This window comes from Fusarium phalaenopsidis (genome assembly GCF_050370095.1).
Source record: "Fusarium phalaenopsidis strain FUZ10S chromosome Unknown contig_32284, whole genome shotgun sequence".
Lineage (NCBI taxonomy): Eukaryota > Fungi > Ascomycota > Sordariomycetes > Hypocreales > Nectriaceae > Fusarium > Fusarium phalaenopsidis.
The window spans coordinates 383306-403476 of record NW_028145414.1 but is presented as its reverse complement, the minus strand read 5'-3'; the positions used below and the strand labels follow the sequence as shown (position 1 = coordinate 403476).

Genomic DNA, 20171 nt, shown 5'->3' with positions numbered 1-20171 from the left:
ATACTTATCTAGGATATAAGCTTATTATATATATTACTTATAATATATATAATAAGTAAGCGCTATAAATAAGTAAGCGCTATACTTTTCCCTTTTATACTTAACTTTTTATTTAATTAATTAATTATTAATTATTAAATATATTAGACTTAAATACTAAGGCTAAAATACTTCTTACCCTTTAAGCCTTTTAAAATAACTTAAAACTAAGTATCTAAAGCGCTATAGGGATATATAAGATTAATAAGCGGCGGCTACATCGCCGCCAGCAAGGCATTTAATCCCAACGCGATACTATCTTAAATTCACGCTAACTATTTAATCTAGAGGAATAAATCATAGTTTAATTCATTTTTAACCTAGATACGCGAGGTTTTCCCCTATAACTATGTGCTATTAAAGTAATAGCTAATTAACTACTTACTAACCGCGACGCGCTATTTATTAGTAAGCGCTAGGCTTCTAACTTTATTAAGTAATAAGAAAAGCTAAAGATGTGTTTTTTTTATAAATATAATTATTAGAGGGCTAAGTATAAAGATCTAGAGGAAATCTAGAAGTGGTTTTAGCTTATAGTAAATATAATTACAAAGTATAGCATCTAATTAAATAATATCTAGAACTTTAATAAGATTAGCTTTCTTATAGGTATAATTATAAGTAGAATAATTATTATTAGCGTAGAAAGGCATAGTTAACTAAAATTAATATAGCCTAGAAGCTAGGAATGGATTATAATAATTTAGGCAATTAATACAGAGGGCTAAGCGATTTAGCTATTTATTATAAGTACGGGCTAATATTACCTCGCTAACTAGTATAAAGAAAGCAACCTCCTGGGCGATTGGACTATTATAACCTCCTAAAATAGCTAGACTAATAACAAGACTAGTCTTAAGTAGCTAAAGCACTTTAACCGGTATATAATTAAGCAATTAAATAGTCGCTATTATCTTCTAGTCCTTAATAGCTATAAAAGTTACTACTCTATTAACTTTAAGAGATATTATAAGGAAAATAAAATTATTATGCTTTATATACTACCTTATTTATCTTATCTACTTTAGCCTCTTAATATTAAGTACTTTAGCCTACTTAAAAAGGCTTATAGTTAAGAAATAAAGCATCTAATTAGATGCTTTATTACCTATATTTCTAAGACTAAGTTCTTCCTAGCCTTCTATGCCGCTTATTAAGCTATTATAATAGAATAAAATATTAGGTTTATTTTTAGAGGGGCTAGACTTATCCCTCTTAACCCAGAAAGTATAGTCTTAAAGCTTAATATATAGCTATAGACTCTAATGCCAGTTAAGGAGGAGGCCAGGCCCTTAACCCCTTAGGCTTTAAAGACCCTAAGGATAATACTTAAGGCTAAATCTTAGTCTAAATACCTTAAAAGATAAATTAGAAGATATTAAAGTAGCTCCCTAGAGTTAATTCTTAAAGCATTAAAGTATCTTTCTAAGGGAATAAAGGCAATTATATATAAGATAATATTATTAAGGGCTAAGGTATAGGATCTTTAATAGGCAAATAAGATATTAAGCTAGCGCTAGAGGGTAAAAAGAACCTAGCTATAAAAGAGAGGGGTAATAATGGTAGAGGAAGGAAAGTAAGTAATTAATTAGATAAATATTAATATATAGGTAGTAGCTAAATCATCGAGAAGTAATAATTAAGGAAGGTTAGCGCGACTAAGAGTTTGGCATTATAGAGTATATAATAAGCCTAGTTATAATATTAGAATATATTAAGTAGTAATTAAGACCTCTGGGGAAGAGTATAGTAAGTAATTTTAATTAATTAATTAATTTATTATATTTTTATTATAATCTTATTAAAGAGAGTTAAGAAAAGTATAGCGCTTACTTATTTGCGGCGCTTATTTATTATATATATTATAAATATTTATATTTAATATAAAATAAAAGGTTTTTTATTATAATTAAAATAATTTATAATATATATAATAAGTAAGTATTATAATTAAATAAGTATTATATTATATTATATAATAATAAATAACTAATTTTTATTTTTTAAAATATATTATAAAATATATAAAAATTTAAAAAAATATTTATTATTATTTAATTAATAAGAAAACTATATTATATTTTTTATAAAATTTTAATAAAATTCTTTTATATATAAATTACTAATTATATAATATAAATAAGTTTTTAAAAACTAATTTATTAAGAATATTTTAAAAAATATAAGAAAATTTTAAATAATAGCTAACATACATGTATAGCGAGCCGGACAGCAAGCGAACCGGACACTTTTACTTTATAGTATAAATCTCACCTAATTATAAAAATAATTAAAAAAATGCTTAAAAATCCCATTTTAGGCTTTATAAGCTAGCAAGCTTAGATAAAATTTAAAAAAAATCTAAAATTTATTAGTAATTTTTTTTAGATTTTTAAAAAAATTAATAAGTAAGTTATTTAAGAATTTCTTATTCGCACTATTTATATTAGTTTTTTATTTTTTTTAAATTAAAGGAATTTTTTAAAAATATAAAAAAATTATAAACTTATAACTCTTTTAATTAGATTTAAGAAAATACTCTTTTTAAGCTCTTAGCTATTTTATAACAGTTTTTAGAAATTTAAGGTTAGCTATTTTTAAGTGCACAGTATTGCTATCCGGTTCGCTTGCTGTCCGGCTCGCTATACATGTACGTTAATTATATTATTAATTAAATATTTAAATTATAGCTATTTTAAGACTAAATTAGTTTTTTAAGAATTTTTTAAAATATACTTTATAGGTTAAAATCTAAGTATAATACTTATTTATCTGTGATGCTCGCTTATTATATATATTAAGGTAAAAAATAAATTATATTATCTATAATCTGCTTTTTCTAATATAAGAAACTTTATAAATAAGTACTATCTAGCTATAGTCTAATTAGATAATAAATAGCGCCGGGGCTAGCAGTTGATAATGACCTGCATGACCTCTAGTAAGAAATTAGGCAGCAACGTAGGCGGCGAAGTAACTATTTTCCGGGTAAAGAAAAACCCGAGCGAGGCCTCACGATTCCGTTTAATTTCCCCAAGCCAATGACGCTGGCGCCAGTTGCACAGTATTGGTTGTTCTCTGGTCCAACGCCGACACCAACCCGCCCTACCAGTCCTTCATTCACTACCTGCGATGGACACCCCGCAAGGCCAATATCACTACACGTCCCTGCCTAGGCAAGGATGGTTCCGGCTGCTCACTATCGAGCCAGCAGAGGCCTCGCACTCGCAGGCCATTTCATGCAGGCTTGAACACTATGAAATAGACAGCTCTGTCTCGTATGAAGCCATATCATATACTTGGGGCGACGAGAAGTCTACAAAATCCATGCTCGTCAATGGCAAACGGTTCTATCTCCGGCCAAATCTATTCTCAGCTTTTCAAGCCATGCGTAATGCGAACACCCCACGCACCATTTGGGTTGATGCCATTTGCATCAACCAAGGCGATATCTCGGAAAGAAACAACCAAGTCCGGCAGATGAACGACATTTACTCCAAGGCCGAGGTTGTCAACGTCTGGCTTGGCGAGTCAACAGAAAGCTCAGATGTCGGGATCGACTTCCTGAGAAAGTTTCATTCGCTCATGCATCAAAACCCAAAAGAACGTATGCCAGTTGTTGGGTCCACAGTCGAGCCTGGAATCAAGTCTTCAGCCTATCCTCGCTCCATCGAGTCATACAGCGAAGTTTACGGACCCATCCTATCCCATAACTGTCTTGTCTCCGGTTTAGACCACGCAGTTGCTCTTCTATCCAGACTCTGGTGGAAAAGGATGTGGACCTTGCAAGAGAGCGTCCTCTGTCCAAGAGTGCTATGCTGGTGTGGTACAGAAACATTTCCGATTCATTATCTTTATGACCTATCATACTTTATCTACTTCTCCGTCAACTTCAATTGCTGGAAAGGGTCTGCGATTGACCCTGAAGTTTCACTGAGAGCAGTTTGGAGAGCCGCAGATCTCAGTCAGCGCCTGAAGACCAGAAAAGGCATTCGAGTGGCTTTGGCTCTCGATTCCACTTGGAATCGAGCCGCATCGGATCCAAAAGATAAGGTCATTGGACTTTTGGGTTTGATAGGTCGTCGCCCTGACCTCGAGCCTGATTATTCCTGGCCTGTTGAAAAGGTCTATAGAGTGGCCATGCGAGCGGCGTTGGTCGAAGATGGAAACCTTGACTGTCTTGGATTAATATCAGAAGACAGAGAATCGAGGAATGAGAAGCTCAACTCTTGGGTCCCGGATTTTGAGGCTCACAATGAACCATTCTCCGACTACATAACCTCGTTAACGAAACCCATCTTTTCACCACGACCATATGACGCGTCTCTTCGAGACAACTTCTCGCCCTCCATCAGAACAGAAAACGATGATTCGACTCTGGTCTTGAAGGGACTAGTTGTTGATTCAGTTCAGAAAGTTGGCGAGAAAGCGCCAGGTTGGAAGGGTCAAGATAGCAGCAAGTGGGCAGACACCATGCGCTCCGTGCTAGGCAGATGGCGTTCTCTCTTATCTGGCGCTGGTTATTATCCCACTGGCGAGGAATATCATCAATCTTTTTGGAGGACGGTCCTGGTAGACCTCAAGCAGGGTGAGCACCCGAACCCGTCAAGTGCCATCGGGCCGCAAAGACTCGATGATCTAGACAAACAGGAGTTAAGTCGGCTCGACACGTCCGAAGGGCTCGAAAATCTTCTGAACACTTGGGTCGCTTGCATTCAGATTGAATATCGGCAGCTGCGTCTTATTGAGCAATTTAACAGGCGATTTTTTATCACTAAGACTGGCTACTTTGGCCTGGGACCGACTGAACTCGAGCCTGACGACGCTATTTGTATTCTTCTTGGTGGGGTGTTGCTATGCTCTCAGGGAAAGTGGAGATTTTTGGTGTTATATTGGTGAATGGTAAGTCTAGCACTTGAATTTATCGGATTGGCTCTGACATCTTAGTTACGTTCACGGGATTATGGATGGAGAGGTCATCCAAGCGATGACTATTAATTCACTTCGGGAGTTTAGAATTGTGTAATAATGGTTCGACAGAGAGCAGATAAGTAAACCAACTGTACTGTGACTACTGTGGTTCGAAAAGACACCGGAGGAGCACAGTAAAGGAGAGCTGCGCATGTTGAGGACGGCTCAATGGCGACGAGACGAGGAGTGGCGCATGCGTTGTGATGCTGAACAGCGATCCGGACTACGGCGGTTTCCCTATCAGCGTCACCCTCCCGGCAGGGGCGATGATGGCGGAGCTGGAGGTTTATCGCTGGGATGACAGGGAGTAGCCTGTTAGTTAGATCCGATTTCCCCACAACTCGTTTTCTCTTCTCCGGTTTCTTGGCCGCCTCATCTAGCTTGGCAGGGGTTTCCAGTAGCCTACTGTGCCATCGATTGTTACAGGACAGGGCCTGGACTCTGATCTTTTGGTCAGCCGCATGGCAAAGTTATCTCCGTGTCGTGGGAGCCACGACGCGCCATCCTGCCCCTGTCCTGCGGCAGCAAAAAATCACGTTATCGTGAACCTTGCCTTTTTTTTCTTCTTTCTAGACGTTTCCCGCGGAAGTCTGAGTTTGAAGGTGGGGGTGCCAAGTCTCGGAATCAGCATGTCCCTGTCGGCCGACTTTGCTGGTTGAGGCTAGTTTCAAGATTAACATTCTCCTGGCTCAATGCCCATGAGATAAGAAGCGGGCGTAAGCTGGATGACAATCACCGCCGCCAAGCGGGTGATAGAAAACAGGGCTTGTCTTCACACACAATTTTCTATCATATGTGACGACCGGCCTTGTAATCCTGTACCCATGGTGCCCCCTTCCCATCCCGCAGGTGTTTTGGAGCTGCGCTCGTAAATCGATAACTCGGACGCGTTCCCTTGAGCCGCTTCGCGACTGGTCCAACAGCCAGGAGACGTCAAGCTCGATTGATAACGAGGTATGGGCAATGAAAATGTGGCGTTTTGCTAGAGTTCAAATATCTAGGTAATGTCCTGTTGCGTTAGAGGGTTTGGCGAAAGCTATCAAATGCCTCTCGTTGACCATGACCATACCAGTATTCGCCAATGTTGATCGGCGTACAGCGCTGGCTGTGCCAACGGACAGGAGCCAAGCATGGACTCAGAGTGTTGCGATACTCGCCGTGTCGTTACTGTCTTTGCTTGGCGCAGGGTGGATGATACTCAGTTTCTTCGTACGATGGCCCATCACGCTTACGCACGTCATGCTAACCCGGTCCTCATCCTCAGTGCTTCAAAAGTCTAAGATCATTTCGTCACCAGCTTATCCTGTGAGTTGGCTGCCCGCCTCTGCACGATGAGATTGTAACAATAGGTAGTGGATTAGCGCTTAGCGACTTTCTGATGGCTGCCAACTTTGTCTTGTCCACCGCTTCAAACATTGCTGGGCGAGATATTGCTGCGCCAGAGCAGGCCGCCCTATGCTCCTTCAATGGGTTCATGACCCAGGTGTTCGTCATCCAGACCGACTACTGGGTATTGTTAATATCCCTCTGCACCTACTTCATTCTAGCAGGCTACAAGACACCCTCGTTCTGGGTACAGGATAACCGCCTGATACTCGCAGCTCTGCCATGGGTCTTGTCTGTCACCTGGGCGGGCATAGGGCTGGGAACAGTGGGCTATGGGAACATTGGTGCCTGTACGCACTCGCTCCGATATTTCCATCAACACTTACTGATCATCAAGTAGGGTGCTGGTTCACATCCGACGAGATTCGCCTGCTAGTCAACTTTATTCCGCGGTGGGCCATCATCGTTGCCATACTGTTCATGTATGGCAGCCTTTACTACATGCTTCATCAGGCACACAGGCGCATGCTGTCGTTGAGATACTTCTCATCAGATGGTGCATTAAGGCAACGAAATACAGAAGGGACTCAACAACCTCAAGAACGGCCTGGGCCTTCCGCGAATCGACAGCCGTTGTCGAATCTTGCCGAGTCGGAAGATATGAGCAGCAAGATGAAAAATGTACGTGATGGTTATGACCCATTTTCAAGATGTTACTAATTTGATGCCAGCTTGCCCGGCGTATGCTCCTATATCCTCTGGCGTACATGCTTGTTTGGTCATTGCCAACAGCTATTCGAATTTACCAGTCGACGCGTGGTGTTGCTGCTCCCTTTGCTCTACAGACAGTCGATAAGGTGAGACACTAAGGCTCTTGACATCACCTAAAGTGCTTGTGATTGTTAACATTCACCACATAGGCATGCATCGTCCTTCAGGGTTTCATCGATTCTGTCATTTACGGCGTCAACGAGTCATCTCTAGCTCACTGGCGCAATTTAATATTCCACAAACCAGATGAGGAGATTGAGGAGATACAATTAGGATCCAATAACTACGGGTTCCATAGCAGAACGGGCTTAAATTCGAAGACTTCGCAGCAGATCGAAGTGCGGAACAACTCATTATCGACTATTGAGACAGACCAGTTCGATAGAGCTCCAAGGCGGCCGGGAGACCAGGGACATGATAGCGGGGGGGGGGGGCTTTAGCTAACCTAAGTCAGACTACGCGAGGATCACAGTGGACTTGAGTTATATAGAGGTTATATAATAGTAGACTCGATGTAAGCCAGAGTCTGAGAGACATGTGAAAAGCCGAACATGCTGACAGCATAGGATCCGAGTCAAAGATCCAAGGGCTTCGAGTAAGCAGGTTTCCGCGATTCTCCCTTTTCCCCGCCAGCCTGACCACGTTTAGTCAAATTCTACGAATTCTTGAACATGAAACTAGTCAAGAAACTCGATTTCCTGGTAACAAGTTCGACCTTTACTTCCTCGACTTCGATGCTTCAGGAGCAGCTTCCCACGGGAAGAGCACCTTTGATCGCCAAGGATTGATCGAACTGACGCATATTTACGGCACCGAAAACAATCCTAAATACAAAGTTAACAATAGCAATATAAAACTCCACAATAAGTTCTCTTACATCTGTCTCAGTGTGGAATCTCTAGAAGCAGCTTGCCAGCGCTTGGAGAATGAAGGTTACAAGTTTCAACATAGGCTGGCCGATGTCGCATCCAAGGACTTCGCCACTGTGATGGATCCAGATGGTTCACCACCACTGGCCAGGCCGCAACTGACTACAATGGTGACACGTCCCGAACTTGAGACATCGTCAACGAGAACTGCCTGAACGAGCACAGTGGGAAACCGGTGTCGTACAAGCTGGTCAGCAGGGACGTCCCCCGCCTGGTGCCCAAGGAGGGCTCCCTTGTCTGGAAGCGAGCTGCCTTTGCTCGTCACGCTATTCATGTGACCAAGTGTAAGTGGCCCGCCTCGAAATCATGTACTACGCTGATATAGTGATACAGATGCTGATGACCAGCTGTGGCCTGCGGGAAACCATGTGGCTCAAAGTTCAGGCGAACCCTCCAGAGGCCTTTCTGAGTGAATTGGCAATGGCACTGAGTCTATTGAGAACACTGATATTGTTCTTTGGCATACTTTTGGCATCACGCACTTTCCATCTCCCGAGGACTTCCCTGTCATGCCCGCAGAGCCTATTACGTTGTTTCTGAGACCTCGTCACCTCTTCTCCTCCAACCCTGTGATGGCAGCGGTAAGCCACCTGTTATCATTGGTACTATTATATGAGAACAGGACGGGAGGCGTATCAATCACGTTTGTAGCCAAGAGGTGACATGCTTAGAATAGGCTTCACTCATCTTAGGCTCGGGTTGGTTCCACTCTTTAGTGGATACAATAACCAAAATTCTCATAACGCTGCCTAGCAATCTCAAAAGCAGGCACAAGAAACTTGTTTCAAGTGCAGTATCCAAGCCTGATGCAAGAACATTGCCTCAATAGAGAATTGTAGCGAGAGACCGCGTTAATACTGCCATTGTTGTTCTTGATAGTTCCGCTGGTTTTCCGTTTCAGTTGCCCCCCAAAGAGAAGAAGTTTTAGGCGCAGCGAAAAGAAACAGAATCATGAACATAATAATGATGGCATTAAAACCTAACGGTGAGGTACTTTCACCATGACGTCTTAAGACTATGACAAGCAATCCTTTCCGAAAGGGTTCGTCCTATCTATCACGTGGATCGGACAGATGACTGAAAACATAAATACGTCATGGTTAGTCCGAAGCAATAGCGGTGAATAAAAGGTAAAACCACCAACCTATTCAGTGCCCTCAACACAGCAGCACCTCTTTCTACCCCAACCACAACTCTGCATGTATTGGAATCCACCGTAGCCATCACAGTGGTACTCGCATTGACCGGATTCAAACCAACCGCACTCGCCTGGGTGATTGCAGACCTCGCGAGGTGAAACAAGGTTGGTGCCGTGAGGGAAAGGGGTGGCGAGAGCCCCAGCAACCAGGGCGGAGATGAAAGCGCCGACGGAGAACTTCATGTTGGCTTTTCGAAGGTGATGTTTCTGGGGAAAATGTTATGAAAGAAGATAGAGAAGCAAGGATGTTTGTTTGTCTAACGAGTGCTATCGTGGACAATGAAAACATGCAGCACTGAGCTACTTATACTCGCGAGACTAGAGCTTTGCCACCCAGGTGTATTACTTTGTGTGAATCAATATACAAGAACATGGCTATATCAGTCTACCAGTCTGAAGTCTGCCATGAAACACGCATTGATGGGTCAGTATCCCTTCATGCGAGGTTTCGCGATGAATACGAGCCGATGTTGAGAAAGTGAGTTGGGATCGTCGTGGGGCTGAGCCCAAGCTTCCAAATTCTGGCCCCCAATTTTTAAATGCCGGCCTGATCAGCGCGTGGTAGTTATACTTTTAACTAGGTACATGCTGCGGGACGCTTCCCATGGTATGTCTTCCCGCTCACATCAGCCAATAGTCGTCCGCCAGGTCGACCTTTGAGACCTATTCTTGTGACGATCGAGCTTGGGTTGCTCCGTCTGACACCGGAGAATGAGACAAATCCCTCAAGCGATCAATGCGAAACGATTCCACCTCATCATGTCATTGCCAGTTATTCCAGGCTTGGAGTTTCCCTTCGAATCCTTCGCGCCCGTCAATCCATCAGGATTCAAGGGTTTTCTATTCTCAGCTCGGCCATCCGACGTCAGTTCCGGTCGATCGCCCGACGGTAGAACTGAAATGATCCACTGAAGGCTGTTCAGCTGCTTTCTGATACACCTGATAGGCTGGTTCGGGCTTTGAGACCGGCCGTATTACACAAGATTTTCTGTAAGATGCTTGAAACACGGTAGGTTTGTTTCAAATCAAGTTTAGCATTACGTATCCAGAACCAAGTCTCTGACGCCTCCCAGGATATAGAGGGCAATGCTAGGTAGCATAGCTGCATAGCATACTGCCATGCCAAACCCCAGTGCGCGGATCATAAATATTTACCCACGCGCCCGCCGATGCCCCTCGGTCACCACCTGCCAGCTACGCAGACTTCTTATCATGCAATTCAGCAAATGTTTGCTACTCCTTTTCCCCGGCATATCAATTGCCGAGGGGCTTGACCCCAGCGCCAAGCAGGAGGGCTTTTTGAAGCTGGAGAAGAGAAAGGGCTGTAGTGGCAACCGGCTGAACACAGATGAATGTCAGGGCAATAGGATCAGGGCATTCAACTCGTTCCACAACTGGTAAGCTGGAGTCCGACTGGGAAGCCTGTTAAAGAATGGTCTCTAACTCGCCGTCGCAGCCAATCTGCTGGTGGTCACTGTTGTGCTCTAGAAAAGACACGTGAATATGGACTGGATGTGAGAAAGGGGCTTGGCCGGGAGGATTGTGGATACTGTTACACAGGCTACTGCAAGTCTGTTTGATTTGGGGGTAGAAGTAGCTATCCATAAATTTACCACCTTATTCAAAACATATCCTTGCGACACCGACGTTGGGACAACTACTTGTTCTCTTTGGGTGCCCTAGTCTCTGCTGATGACTCTGGCTGCTTTAGTGGCACTTCATATTTGGACCAAGACCCTACGGACATTTCCGCCGACTACCGTATCAACTCCATTACCGATCACTCCGCTGTAGGTGGTATCACAATACTGTGTTCTTTGTTATAGTTGGAGCCCAGCCCTCAATGTTATAACTGAGCTAGCAGATAGCATCGGCAGGGTTGCTTGACATTGATGAACACAAGGTTGCTCACTGATTGCGAAATCTTGACTCATTTCGGCGTCCCAATAAAGGAGGAATCCCCCATTGGTATCTTTCATAGGTTATTCAGCCACTCTGCTCAGGGAGTGACACACACTCCTCCCTTCAAAAACGATGGCTAAGAACATTCCTCGCCATGTGGAGTATGTCAACCTTTTCTTTGTTTGCCGTGCCATTGCAAGTCACAAGCTGGTGTCAAGAGAGGCTTTTATTGGTCTTTTTGAGGCAGGTTTCAAGGCCACTAATCGCCATCTCACCTGATGGGTGAACTATGGCTGGTGCTCGTTGGGTGTACATTTCCCTCCGGGGTGCCGGGACGGGTGTTGTCAAGCAAAAGTTGGATTCTAGGGCGTTGCCTTTTCCAAAGAGCCTAAGCGCCTAGTGTCATGCCCTGGCAATGGACTGATACAAGACGTCAACTGAAGCGATACCAGAAGAACACTATTCAAATTTCTGCAAGTTTTGGTCTTGGTTTGCCAAATCTTTCGCCTTTATTAGTTTAAGAGTCAGACACTTCAGGCAGGTCATCAGATACAATTTGGCATTATAAGCCTAGGCAGCCATAATACCAGATTCCAACTACAACTATAGGGGAGCTTAAGCAGAGAGTCCATCCTACCATCATTCACCTACTATGCCTTATATATCGGTACCTTGTAGTCATCTAGCCATTTATCCTTAATAATAAATAGTTGGCTAGCCTGCACCTTCTTGAAATACTCATCCCCAGGAATATCTTTATAGTCCTCCCGATCAACATCCATAAACCCTTGTTTAGCAATCGATCGTGGAGTGATCATGAGAGAACGACCTGACCTATTAGTGACTCCCTAGAATAGGATAGGCAGACTTACCGTTGATGCTTTTATCGGTGGCAATTCGTAGCATGCAGCTTGCTACGTCTTCTTGTTCGCCAAACTCGATGCCGTTGTCAAGTAGCCATTTCTCGTACTCTGCCGTGCGGATGGCGCTCTTGATCCAGCAGGGGGCAACATAATTGATACGTATGTTCTGCTCATGGCTGGAGCGTCTTACCGTTTTCATGAACCCGCGTAAGCCGTACTTTGTTGCTGTATACTCCCAATTGGCCTACAAAGGTAGATTATGGTCAGAGCATGAGTCGTCATGAGCAATAGAGGAACATACTGGTGAGTCAATGTACGCAACCATGCTCCCGGTGATGATGAAGCAGCGATCCCGGTCATCGTCAACTGGTTGCTTGCGGAAGTAGTGTACGGCAAGCCTCCAAGTATAAAAGGTACCATCAATGTTGACTCGGACAATGTTGAGGTCTGGCTTGGTTGGCTCGCCATCTGGGTCTGCAGGTATCGAATGATAGTCAGAGTCAATCTCCTTCGTGTGGTTGAAAGGCCCCTCTGACTCACCGTCCAAGTTCCAGAGACTGTCTCCAGAGCTTCTGCTGATGCCAGCGTTGGCAAGAACAACGTCAACACTGCGACTTGGACTGTTGCGCTTTGCCTCTTCAAAGACAGTCTTTTGCTGGTCCCAGTCTCGGATATCACATTTGACAAACAAGCATTTTCTGCCATCAACGTTAAGGTCTGCTTCGATAGATCGACCTCGTTGCTCGTTGACGTCGGCAAAGGTGACGTAGGCACCAGCAGCGACGAATTCCCGCACACAGGTCTCACCCATGCCATTTGCACCCCCTGTAATGATGACTGATTTGCCTCGGATGGCGTCCAGCCACGGAGGAGTTGTATGGTCTACGGGGCCATTGTAGGTATAGCGATCGAGACTCATCTTGGTTGATGTGCGGGTGTGTCAGCTGTCGGACTCCTGGTGTCACTTCTAAATACACGAGTGGAAGAAGAGAGGACGAGAATGGCACGCTTTTTCTTGATCAAGTGCGGCATCTCCTTTGGTCCCCGCCTTTGAAGCCAGGGTTGAGGTGACAAGCCGGCGCTCGGCTTTGGAGTTCGGTTCCGTCACGGCCGGTAATGCCTATTTGGGATAACCGGTCGATCACAGAGAGTTTGGGGATGCCGAGCCAATCAGAGATGCCACCCGAAGCAATTGCCGGCTACCCTGAACGCGTTCTACCTTTTCCTCTGACAGGGTAATTCATTCTCATCTTTGATATACAACTGCACAAGACGTCAGGTGAAGGACACATTACATCCAGATGCTCTTGGACATCAACGCCTTGAACCTTGAAGAAAAGTCGTCAAGAAGCTCCTCGCCCTACTTCATATCCTAGCTACGAATCTACGATGCCTGCCCTTACTGAGACACCAATAACAACGGCACGCGCGGTGCCCAAGACGGCCGATCTTTTGCAAACCCCATCGACGGAACCTCCAGAGGTGGCTGGAAATAGAGACAAGTTTAGGCACAGTGCCAACGCGGCAGCCTCAACTAATGGCCACACAGAAGACCCCTTCAAGCTAAGCCCCAAGTTTGCCTACACGCCGCGTAGGATCAAGGTCATCACCATCGGCGCTGGCTTCTCTGGCCTGCTCATGGCGCACAAGTTCCAGCACCGCTTTCCCGAGATGCAAGATATCGTCGACCACACCATCTTTGAAGCTCGGAGCGATGTGGGTGGTACGTGGTTGGCAAACCACTACCCTGGCGTGCAATGTGACGTTCCCGCTCACATCTACGTATGTTTCCCCGGGGAAATCCCCATAAAAGGTCCGTTCTAATAGCAGTGACCAGGCATTTCCTTTCGATCCTAACCCTAGCTGGGAGAGATTCTACGCCAGCGGAGGTGATATCTTGGCCTATATCAAAGCCACAGTCAAGAAGTGGAATCTCGATCGAGATTTGCAGCTCAACACGCGTGTCATCGGGGCCCAGTGGCAGGATGATTTGGCGCAGTGGAAGGTGACTGTCGAACATGCGGGTTCTCAGAGGGATGAGTACTGTCATGTTCTTATTTCCGCCAAAGGAGTCCTCGTGTAAGTCTAAAGCCCCTTCTTATTCATTCTTGGCAAGGCCTAATGTCGCTGGCAGCCATGAATCGTGGCCCAAGATTCCTGGACTCCAGGATTTCAAAGGCCACATAACTCACTCGGCCGACTGGAATCACAACTATGACTACTCAAACAAGAGGATAGCAGTCATCGGCAACGGCTCTTCTGGAATCCAGATTGTTCCTCAAATGGCCAAGCTCCCCGGCACAGATGTTGTCAACTTTGTCCGTGGTCCGGCTTGGGTTTATTATCGAGCACCGCCGTCGAAACATCTCGGCCGAGAAGACGACGATCCAAACCCACGATACTCGGAAGAAGACAAGACTCGGTTCCAGGACCCTGAGCTTCATCTTGAGCATCGAAAGGGCATCATCTCCCGGACAAACAAGTCGTTTTACATCTTCCGAAAGGGCGAGAATAATGACGCAGGCATGAAGATGGCCGCTGCACAGATGGCTGAAAAGCTCAACCACGACCCTGTGCTATGTAGTAAGCTGATTCCAAAGTGGGAGCTGGGATGCAGGCGCATTACGCCAGGGCCAGGGTACCTGGAGTCATTCCTGAAGCCACACTGCCGTTTGACAGATAGCCCTATCACAAAGGTGACGGAGAACAGTGTGTGCACGGCCGATGGCGAGGAGTATGAATGTGACGTCAGTAAGTGAAGTTGTAACCTGTTTGACGTAAGACTAGCAAGCTGACTATTATCCCAGTTGTGTGTGCAACCGGCTTCGACGTTTCCTTCAGGCCTCGCCATCCCATCATCGGCCTCAAGGGCGCCGATCTCAGGGAGAAGTGGAAGGAAGATCCAGAGTCGTACATGTCGGTGGCAGTCCCCGAGATGCCCAACTACTTCATGATGATGGGACCAAACTGTCTCGGTGGACATGGCTCCCTCGTTGAGTCACTGAACTGGACGGGCGATTACTTTGTCAAGTGGATCAAGAAGATTGCCACTGAAGACATCAAGCATGTTGTCCCCAAGCAAGACAAGGTGGATGACTTCATCAAGTACTGTGATGAGATACACAAGACGCTTGTCTGGAGCGGAGGATGTCGCAGCTGGTACAAGAGAGGCACAGTCGACGGGCGAGTCACGTCCTTGTTCGGCGGTAGTGCTCATCTGTTCAACCGCTTACTCCAGGACATTCGGGCAGAAGACTTTGACATCACGTATAACACGGTAAACTCTTTCCGGTTCATGGGAAATGGCTTCACGGCTTTTGAGATGGACCCGGAGAGCGATCTGTCGTGGTACGTAGAGAAGGCGGAAACTCTTTCAACCTAGACTTGGAAGTTGGACGCTGAGAAACATATTGAATGAGGAACGAGATAGCTAGAAGTAGGTCACCATACAAAGATTTGTTTTTGAGTAGTCATGAATGGAAACAAGGACTGTGTTTCGAAAGAACGTGGCATATATGCGACTTGGAGTGATTGGCTTGAATTCTGAGACACAAGTGACGGCCCGACATCCTTTTCTCTTCGGCGGTGGACAAGGTTAGTGAATTACCTAGTAACAACACTAATGGTCTGGAGGAGGCCGTAGAATCACGACAAAGCCAAGGGAGGCTGCTACCACAGTACCCGTCAGATTCAATAAGACTCAGTAGCGGAAGATTGCAGCACCCTGCAAGTAGATTGTCATTGCATTGCTATTGTTGATAAGTCTTACGAAGTCTCAAATCCCAGGGTGGAAAAGTCAAATGTGTAGTCGACAAATGGCTCCAGCAGATCCTGATACCCTTCGAGAAGATCATGATGAAAAACACCATTCTCAGGTGATGGAAGTGCCGTTACTGTAGTACCAAGCTCTTTATCAGCAATCAAGTGATCAGCGATCCTGCTCGTTGACCTGGTTACAAAAGGGAAAAGCAGAATCCAGTTGAATTCGTCAGGCAGGCCATCCCCGTGAGCTGCCGCAGGCTTTGGTCTACCAGATTGTATCATTGTTCGTGGCAGACTGCGTAATCGTTCAAAGCCTTGCCGGATGACGTTTGCAGAAGCCCACATCTTTTGTAGCTGGCCAACCGCTTGTTCCAAAATGTCTAGGCCCTCTTCTGCCTCTTGCGAGAACTGCTTGATGCGACTGGCTTGAAGCAGCGCAATGAAGGCAGTGCCGCAGTACCAACAGGTGATGGCCATGAGAAACCGGGCATTACCACGTGATAGGATATCCCTGAGGATCCTCGCAATACACGACGCGGCTAGTATCGCGGGTGGGAGAGCTTGGGGCAAGTCTGGCGCCGTCCTTTGTAGGTGGATGATGATAACAGTAGTGAGGTATGGCAGATGGAGCTGATGGACATCTCGATCGAAGGATACTGTTCGGCTGGAGCCAATCGAGAGCTGGAGGTCTGGTGGTAGAGTCTGCACCCAGTTCACGAGTTCTTGTCTAAGGTCCGCAGGGAAAGGTGCGCTGGAGGACTGAGACAAGACCTTGGAGACCCTGCCGATGATGGCACACAGTCGAACCCAATAAAGGAAGATGCGCCCCTTCTTTTGAGAGGTAGCATCACTCGGGAAGTCTTCCGGCTGTGGCTCTCTGATGTTCATATCTTCTGGGCAGATGATGCAGGGCTTGCTTTGGCAGAGCGAGGTGAGACGTTCTCGTGCCTGTGAGGTGATGAGTTAGAGTGTGCAGTACTGCCCAGCTTTGGGAGGTCCTTACGAATACCGTCCACCACAGCCGCCGCCGAAGGCCCAGGTCTATTCCCGCCGCCTGTGCCGCCTCCTCTGTAGGCTCACGATGTATGTTCATCTGTTGAGCGTGTCTGATGATGACTGACGTCCACCACCAAGAAGAATGACGATGTGCTATCGAGGGCGGCCGGGGAGCCCACCAGTAAAATAGTGAGATGGCCTTGAGTGCAGTGAGCATATCTGCCTCCTCGTCGTTGTAGAATATCATGCGAGCTTTCTGATAATACTCAGCTGGTCCCTCATGCTTGACCAAAGGTGGCTGAACATGACTTGCGGCGAGTGCAAGTGCATTGACTAGCATAGGTGACCTCTCTAGATCCGCTTCCAAGGTGTCCCGGTCGAGCACGGGACACCATGGATAGCAGTACTTGAAGTAGGTCTCTGAAAAGCTCTGTTGGAGTTCTTGCTGCCGAGGGTCCGATGACGGGTTGTCCATGTCTAGACTGGCCAGAAGCTCTTGTTGCTCCGCGTCGAGCTGATTCTCGGGCCCATAGACTTGTAGAAATCCGGTGTCGACATCACCACCATGGCTTCGCCCACCACCCTCAGTGGGCGACGCGCTTGGCTGGGTTCCTTGGTACGAGCTTGGTCCAGGGGGGTCCTCAATCGCTATCACCGTGTACGGTATCCCTGGCTGAGAGGCTCTAGCAGAGGATGGAGTTGGGACCATGGCCTGGTTGCTTAGATCGTTGCCAGGGGCTGCGACCATGGGCTCCTGTGCATCAACTTGGCCATCGTCTTGATGTTGACTGTCAGCAATAGCGCAACGTGACCATCATGAACAAATCGGGCTCACCAATAGTCGCCAAATGGTCAAGCTGAGCCTCACTCTCATCTTGGTTCCGAGCCGTCACCCTCTGGCGCGTCTTCCCTCTCCTCGAGGGCCTGAGATGGCAGTCCTGGTCCTGACCCTCACAGTTGGTACATCTTGCTTCACCCTGGGTCCTTCGGCCCTGAAGCAGCAAATCAGCACACTCGGCCGTGCCAGAAGAGGCCACTGAACTCACCTGCAAGTCGCACTTGATCTTCTTAGAGTGGCAGAAGAAGCAGACGACCTCAGCACGCTTCCGCTTCGGCTGATGAGCTGCAAAGCGGAGCCACTTGTCTGACATTGCCGAGCACGGTGAAAGAGTCGGTCTTTGGTGGAGGATTGATGGATGATGTGTTGCCGGAATGGGCGGTTGCATCCAAGGTAGATTGCCGAGAAGAATGCGGGGAAACCATAACGGGGGAAAAACATAACCGCATCGAGGTACGTAGCCTACCTACACAGCGCTACCTGCCTAGACCAGGTCTCGGCAACTAACTAGTTACGGGAATTGAATGAGGAGGCGGTGTTAACCCTTGGCATAAGTGCTGGCCGGACTTGTGCATTAACCTCGGTTACGTGGCTTATATTAACGTATTTCTCGTTGAAATCACACGATACGAACTGTCACGGAAGCGTAAAGGTTGATTAATGCATGCGAAACTATCTACTGATTTCCCGGTTGAGCCAGGCAACCCAGACCACCACAGACATGATTCCAAATTTCATCCACCAAGTCGTCGCCCACTATTTAGAGAATGTATCGGAATTGCATGTTCTGACTTGTTAGCCTGCTTCTGTATGGGATGAATACTTCAAGACTTGCCTTCTTATCAGTAAGATCGTCGTCGTAGGCATGGTCGAATCCTTCCATGACCCCAGCGGCATCACGCTTGCGGTTCGACCACACGCATAGAAACCGGTAGACAATGGCGAGAATGGCAGCGGCAAGAGCAGTAACAACTACAACAATAAACCCCGAGGTGTAACGGGGGGCATCTTCTTTCTTGAAGACCAGAGGACCAACGAAATTGCCTGCAACCGTACATGAGCGTCCCATCCGTCTTAGCTTGAAAGAGAAGCAACTCACCCAGGCAATATCCAATGTAGAGACCAGAAGAAGCGACAGAGCGCTTGGTGTAGCCGGCAGTGTTGGCAATCTGCTGTCCCATGAGCACCGCATAACCACCGCCGACAGACGGCAGGATGTAGCATGCAAAGAGCAAACCGCCTGTTGCCGACTGTGGCAGCTTCCACAGCAAAAGAGCTGCAAAGGTCGTGCCCAGCTGTGCCACAAAGACTAGGTATGATCTGATGTTCATGAACCGGTAAGCCAGGTAAGGCATGACGAGCATGAGAGTGCCGGCATAGGCGCCAGCGGGCATCGAGATGAGCAGGGAGTTGACAGTGCTGAAGCCGAAGCCGTTGATGATGATGGGAACAAAGGTCGAGATGGGTCCGTTGGCAATCATGGAAAGAAACGCAATGGCAAACACGACCCAGAATTTACAGTCAAGCAGGAGCTCCCAGATCTGAGAAACCTTGAGATGAGTGTTGCGGACGCCAGAGTTATTGCTCCTCAGTCTAGCCACGAGGATGTACCGCTCTCTCTCGTTGAAGCCTCTCGCGCGGACGGGGTCTGGGGGGAGAACAAGGACTAGAAGTATACCCCAGGCGATGGTTATAGCGCCGGAAAAGTAGTACATGTATCTCCAGGACGATTTGCCTCCATTGATGAGACCGAGGCCATAGTTGACGAGGGGAGAGAAAACAGAGACGTATCCGGTGCAGGAATACCAGATGCTGCGACGTGTCAGCGTGTAAAATGGACAAGGTACAGACGACGCTTACCCCATGCGCATGGCTTGCTCATTCTTCTTGTAGAAGCTTCCCTACGTCCGATCAGGAACCCAACACTTGACGACTGGGGTTCACGTGTACTTACAACGATGAGCATGAACATGGGACTGATTCCACTTTCTAGGAGCCCAAGGAAGAACCGCTGAACGTACAGAGTCTTGTAACCAGTACAGACGACCGTGAGGATGAGGCATATCCCCCAGAGAGTGACGATGCCCGAGGCGACTCGTTCGATAGGATAGCGCTGGGCGAGCACCATGGCTGGATAGGCACCGACAATGAACCCAAGATAGAAGATGGAAGCCGAGAAGGAATACCTGCTGCCCCTGAGGAGATCAAGATCTTCCCTCAGACCAAAGAGGGCCTGAAGCATGGTAAGATTAGCAAACGGGTCACGTCACTGGGACGATCAAGAATCAAAATCGCAACTCACCGCTTGACCCAGCATGGCCTTGTCATAGTATTGAAGCCCGTAAGTTACACACAGGACGGGCATGAGTTTCCAGTCAATCTTCCTGCGCAACTTCTTTTCTTCCTCGTCGCTCCAGTTTTCGTCTCCCTGATACGCCTGCAGGACGCGGAGGGCTTCGTCTCGGTGGACGGTGTCAACGGTGTGGGTACCCTGTATAGAGCCATCGTCGACGCTCTCTTGGTGCTTGACAGGAGCTTCTTTGTCCGACATTGCTGCTGCTGATGCTTGTTTGCGA

At 46.6% G+C, this 20171-nt stretch overlaps 5 protein-coding genes across 5 annotated transcripts; 2 read left to right on the top strand and 3 right to left on the bottom strand.

Annotated features, from left to right (window-relative positions):
- Positions 1 to 6388: 6388 nt before the first annotated feature.
- On the top strand, positions 6389 to 7205 carry LRP88_02095 (uncharacterized protein; the record flags this gene model as incomplete). The annotated part of the gene is made up of 3 exons (XM_083238766.1): positions 6389 to 6686; positions 6737 to 7017; positions 7068 to 7205. 3 exons carry the CDS (start codon positions 6389 to 6391, stop codon positions 7203 to 7205), a joined length of 717 nt encoding a protein of 238 aa, XP_083105361.1.
- Positions 7206 to 11595: 4390 nt separating this feature from the next.
- On the bottom strand, positions 11596 to 12918 carry LRP88_02094 (uncharacterized protein; the record flags this gene model as incomplete). Its single annotated transcript, XM_083238765.1, has 5 exons — positions 11596 to 11643; positions 11808 to 11965; positions 12018 to 12243; positions 12301 to 12473; positions 12540 to 12918. 5 exons carry the CDS (start codon positions 12916 to 12918, stop codon positions 11596 to 11598), a joined length of 984 nt encoding a protein of 327 aa, XP_083105360.1.
- Positions 12919 to 13388: 470 nt separating this feature from the next.
- Positions 13389 to 15381, top strand: LRP88_02093 (flavin-containing monooxygenase; the record flags this gene model as incomplete). The annotated part of the gene is made up of 4 exons (XM_083238764.1): positions 13389 to 13781; positions 13837 to 14078; positions 14134 to 14750; positions 14807 to 15381. The coding sequence occupies 4 exons, from the start codon at positions 13389 to 13391 to the stop codon at positions 15379 to 15381; spliced, it is 1827 nt and encodes a 608-aa protein (XP_083105359.1).
- Positions 15382 to 15764: 383 nt separating this feature from the next.
- LRP88_02092 (major facilitator superfamily domain-containing protein) lies at positions 15765 to 17908 on the bottom strand (the record flags this gene model as incomplete). The annotated part of the gene is made up of 4 exons (XM_083238763.1): positions 15765 to 16709; positions 16765 to 17495; positions 17593 to 17749; positions 17804 to 17908. 4 exons carry the CDS (start codon positions 17906 to 17908, stop codon positions 15765 to 15767), a joined length of 1938 nt encoding a protein of 645 aa, XP_083105358.1.
- Positions 17909 to 18355: 447 nt separating this feature from the next.
- On the bottom strand, positions 18356 to 20146 carry LRP88_02091 (uncharacterized protein; the record flags this gene model as incomplete). Its single annotated transcript, XM_083238762.1, has 5 exons — positions 18356 to 18639; positions 18695 to 19407; positions 19456 to 19496; positions 19550 to 19828; positions 19898 to 20146. The coding sequence occupies 5 exons, from the start codon at positions 20144 to 20146 to the stop codon at positions 18356 to 18358; spliced, it is 1566 nt and encodes a 521-aa protein (XP_083105357.1).
- Positions 20147 to 20171: the final 25 nt, after the last annotated feature.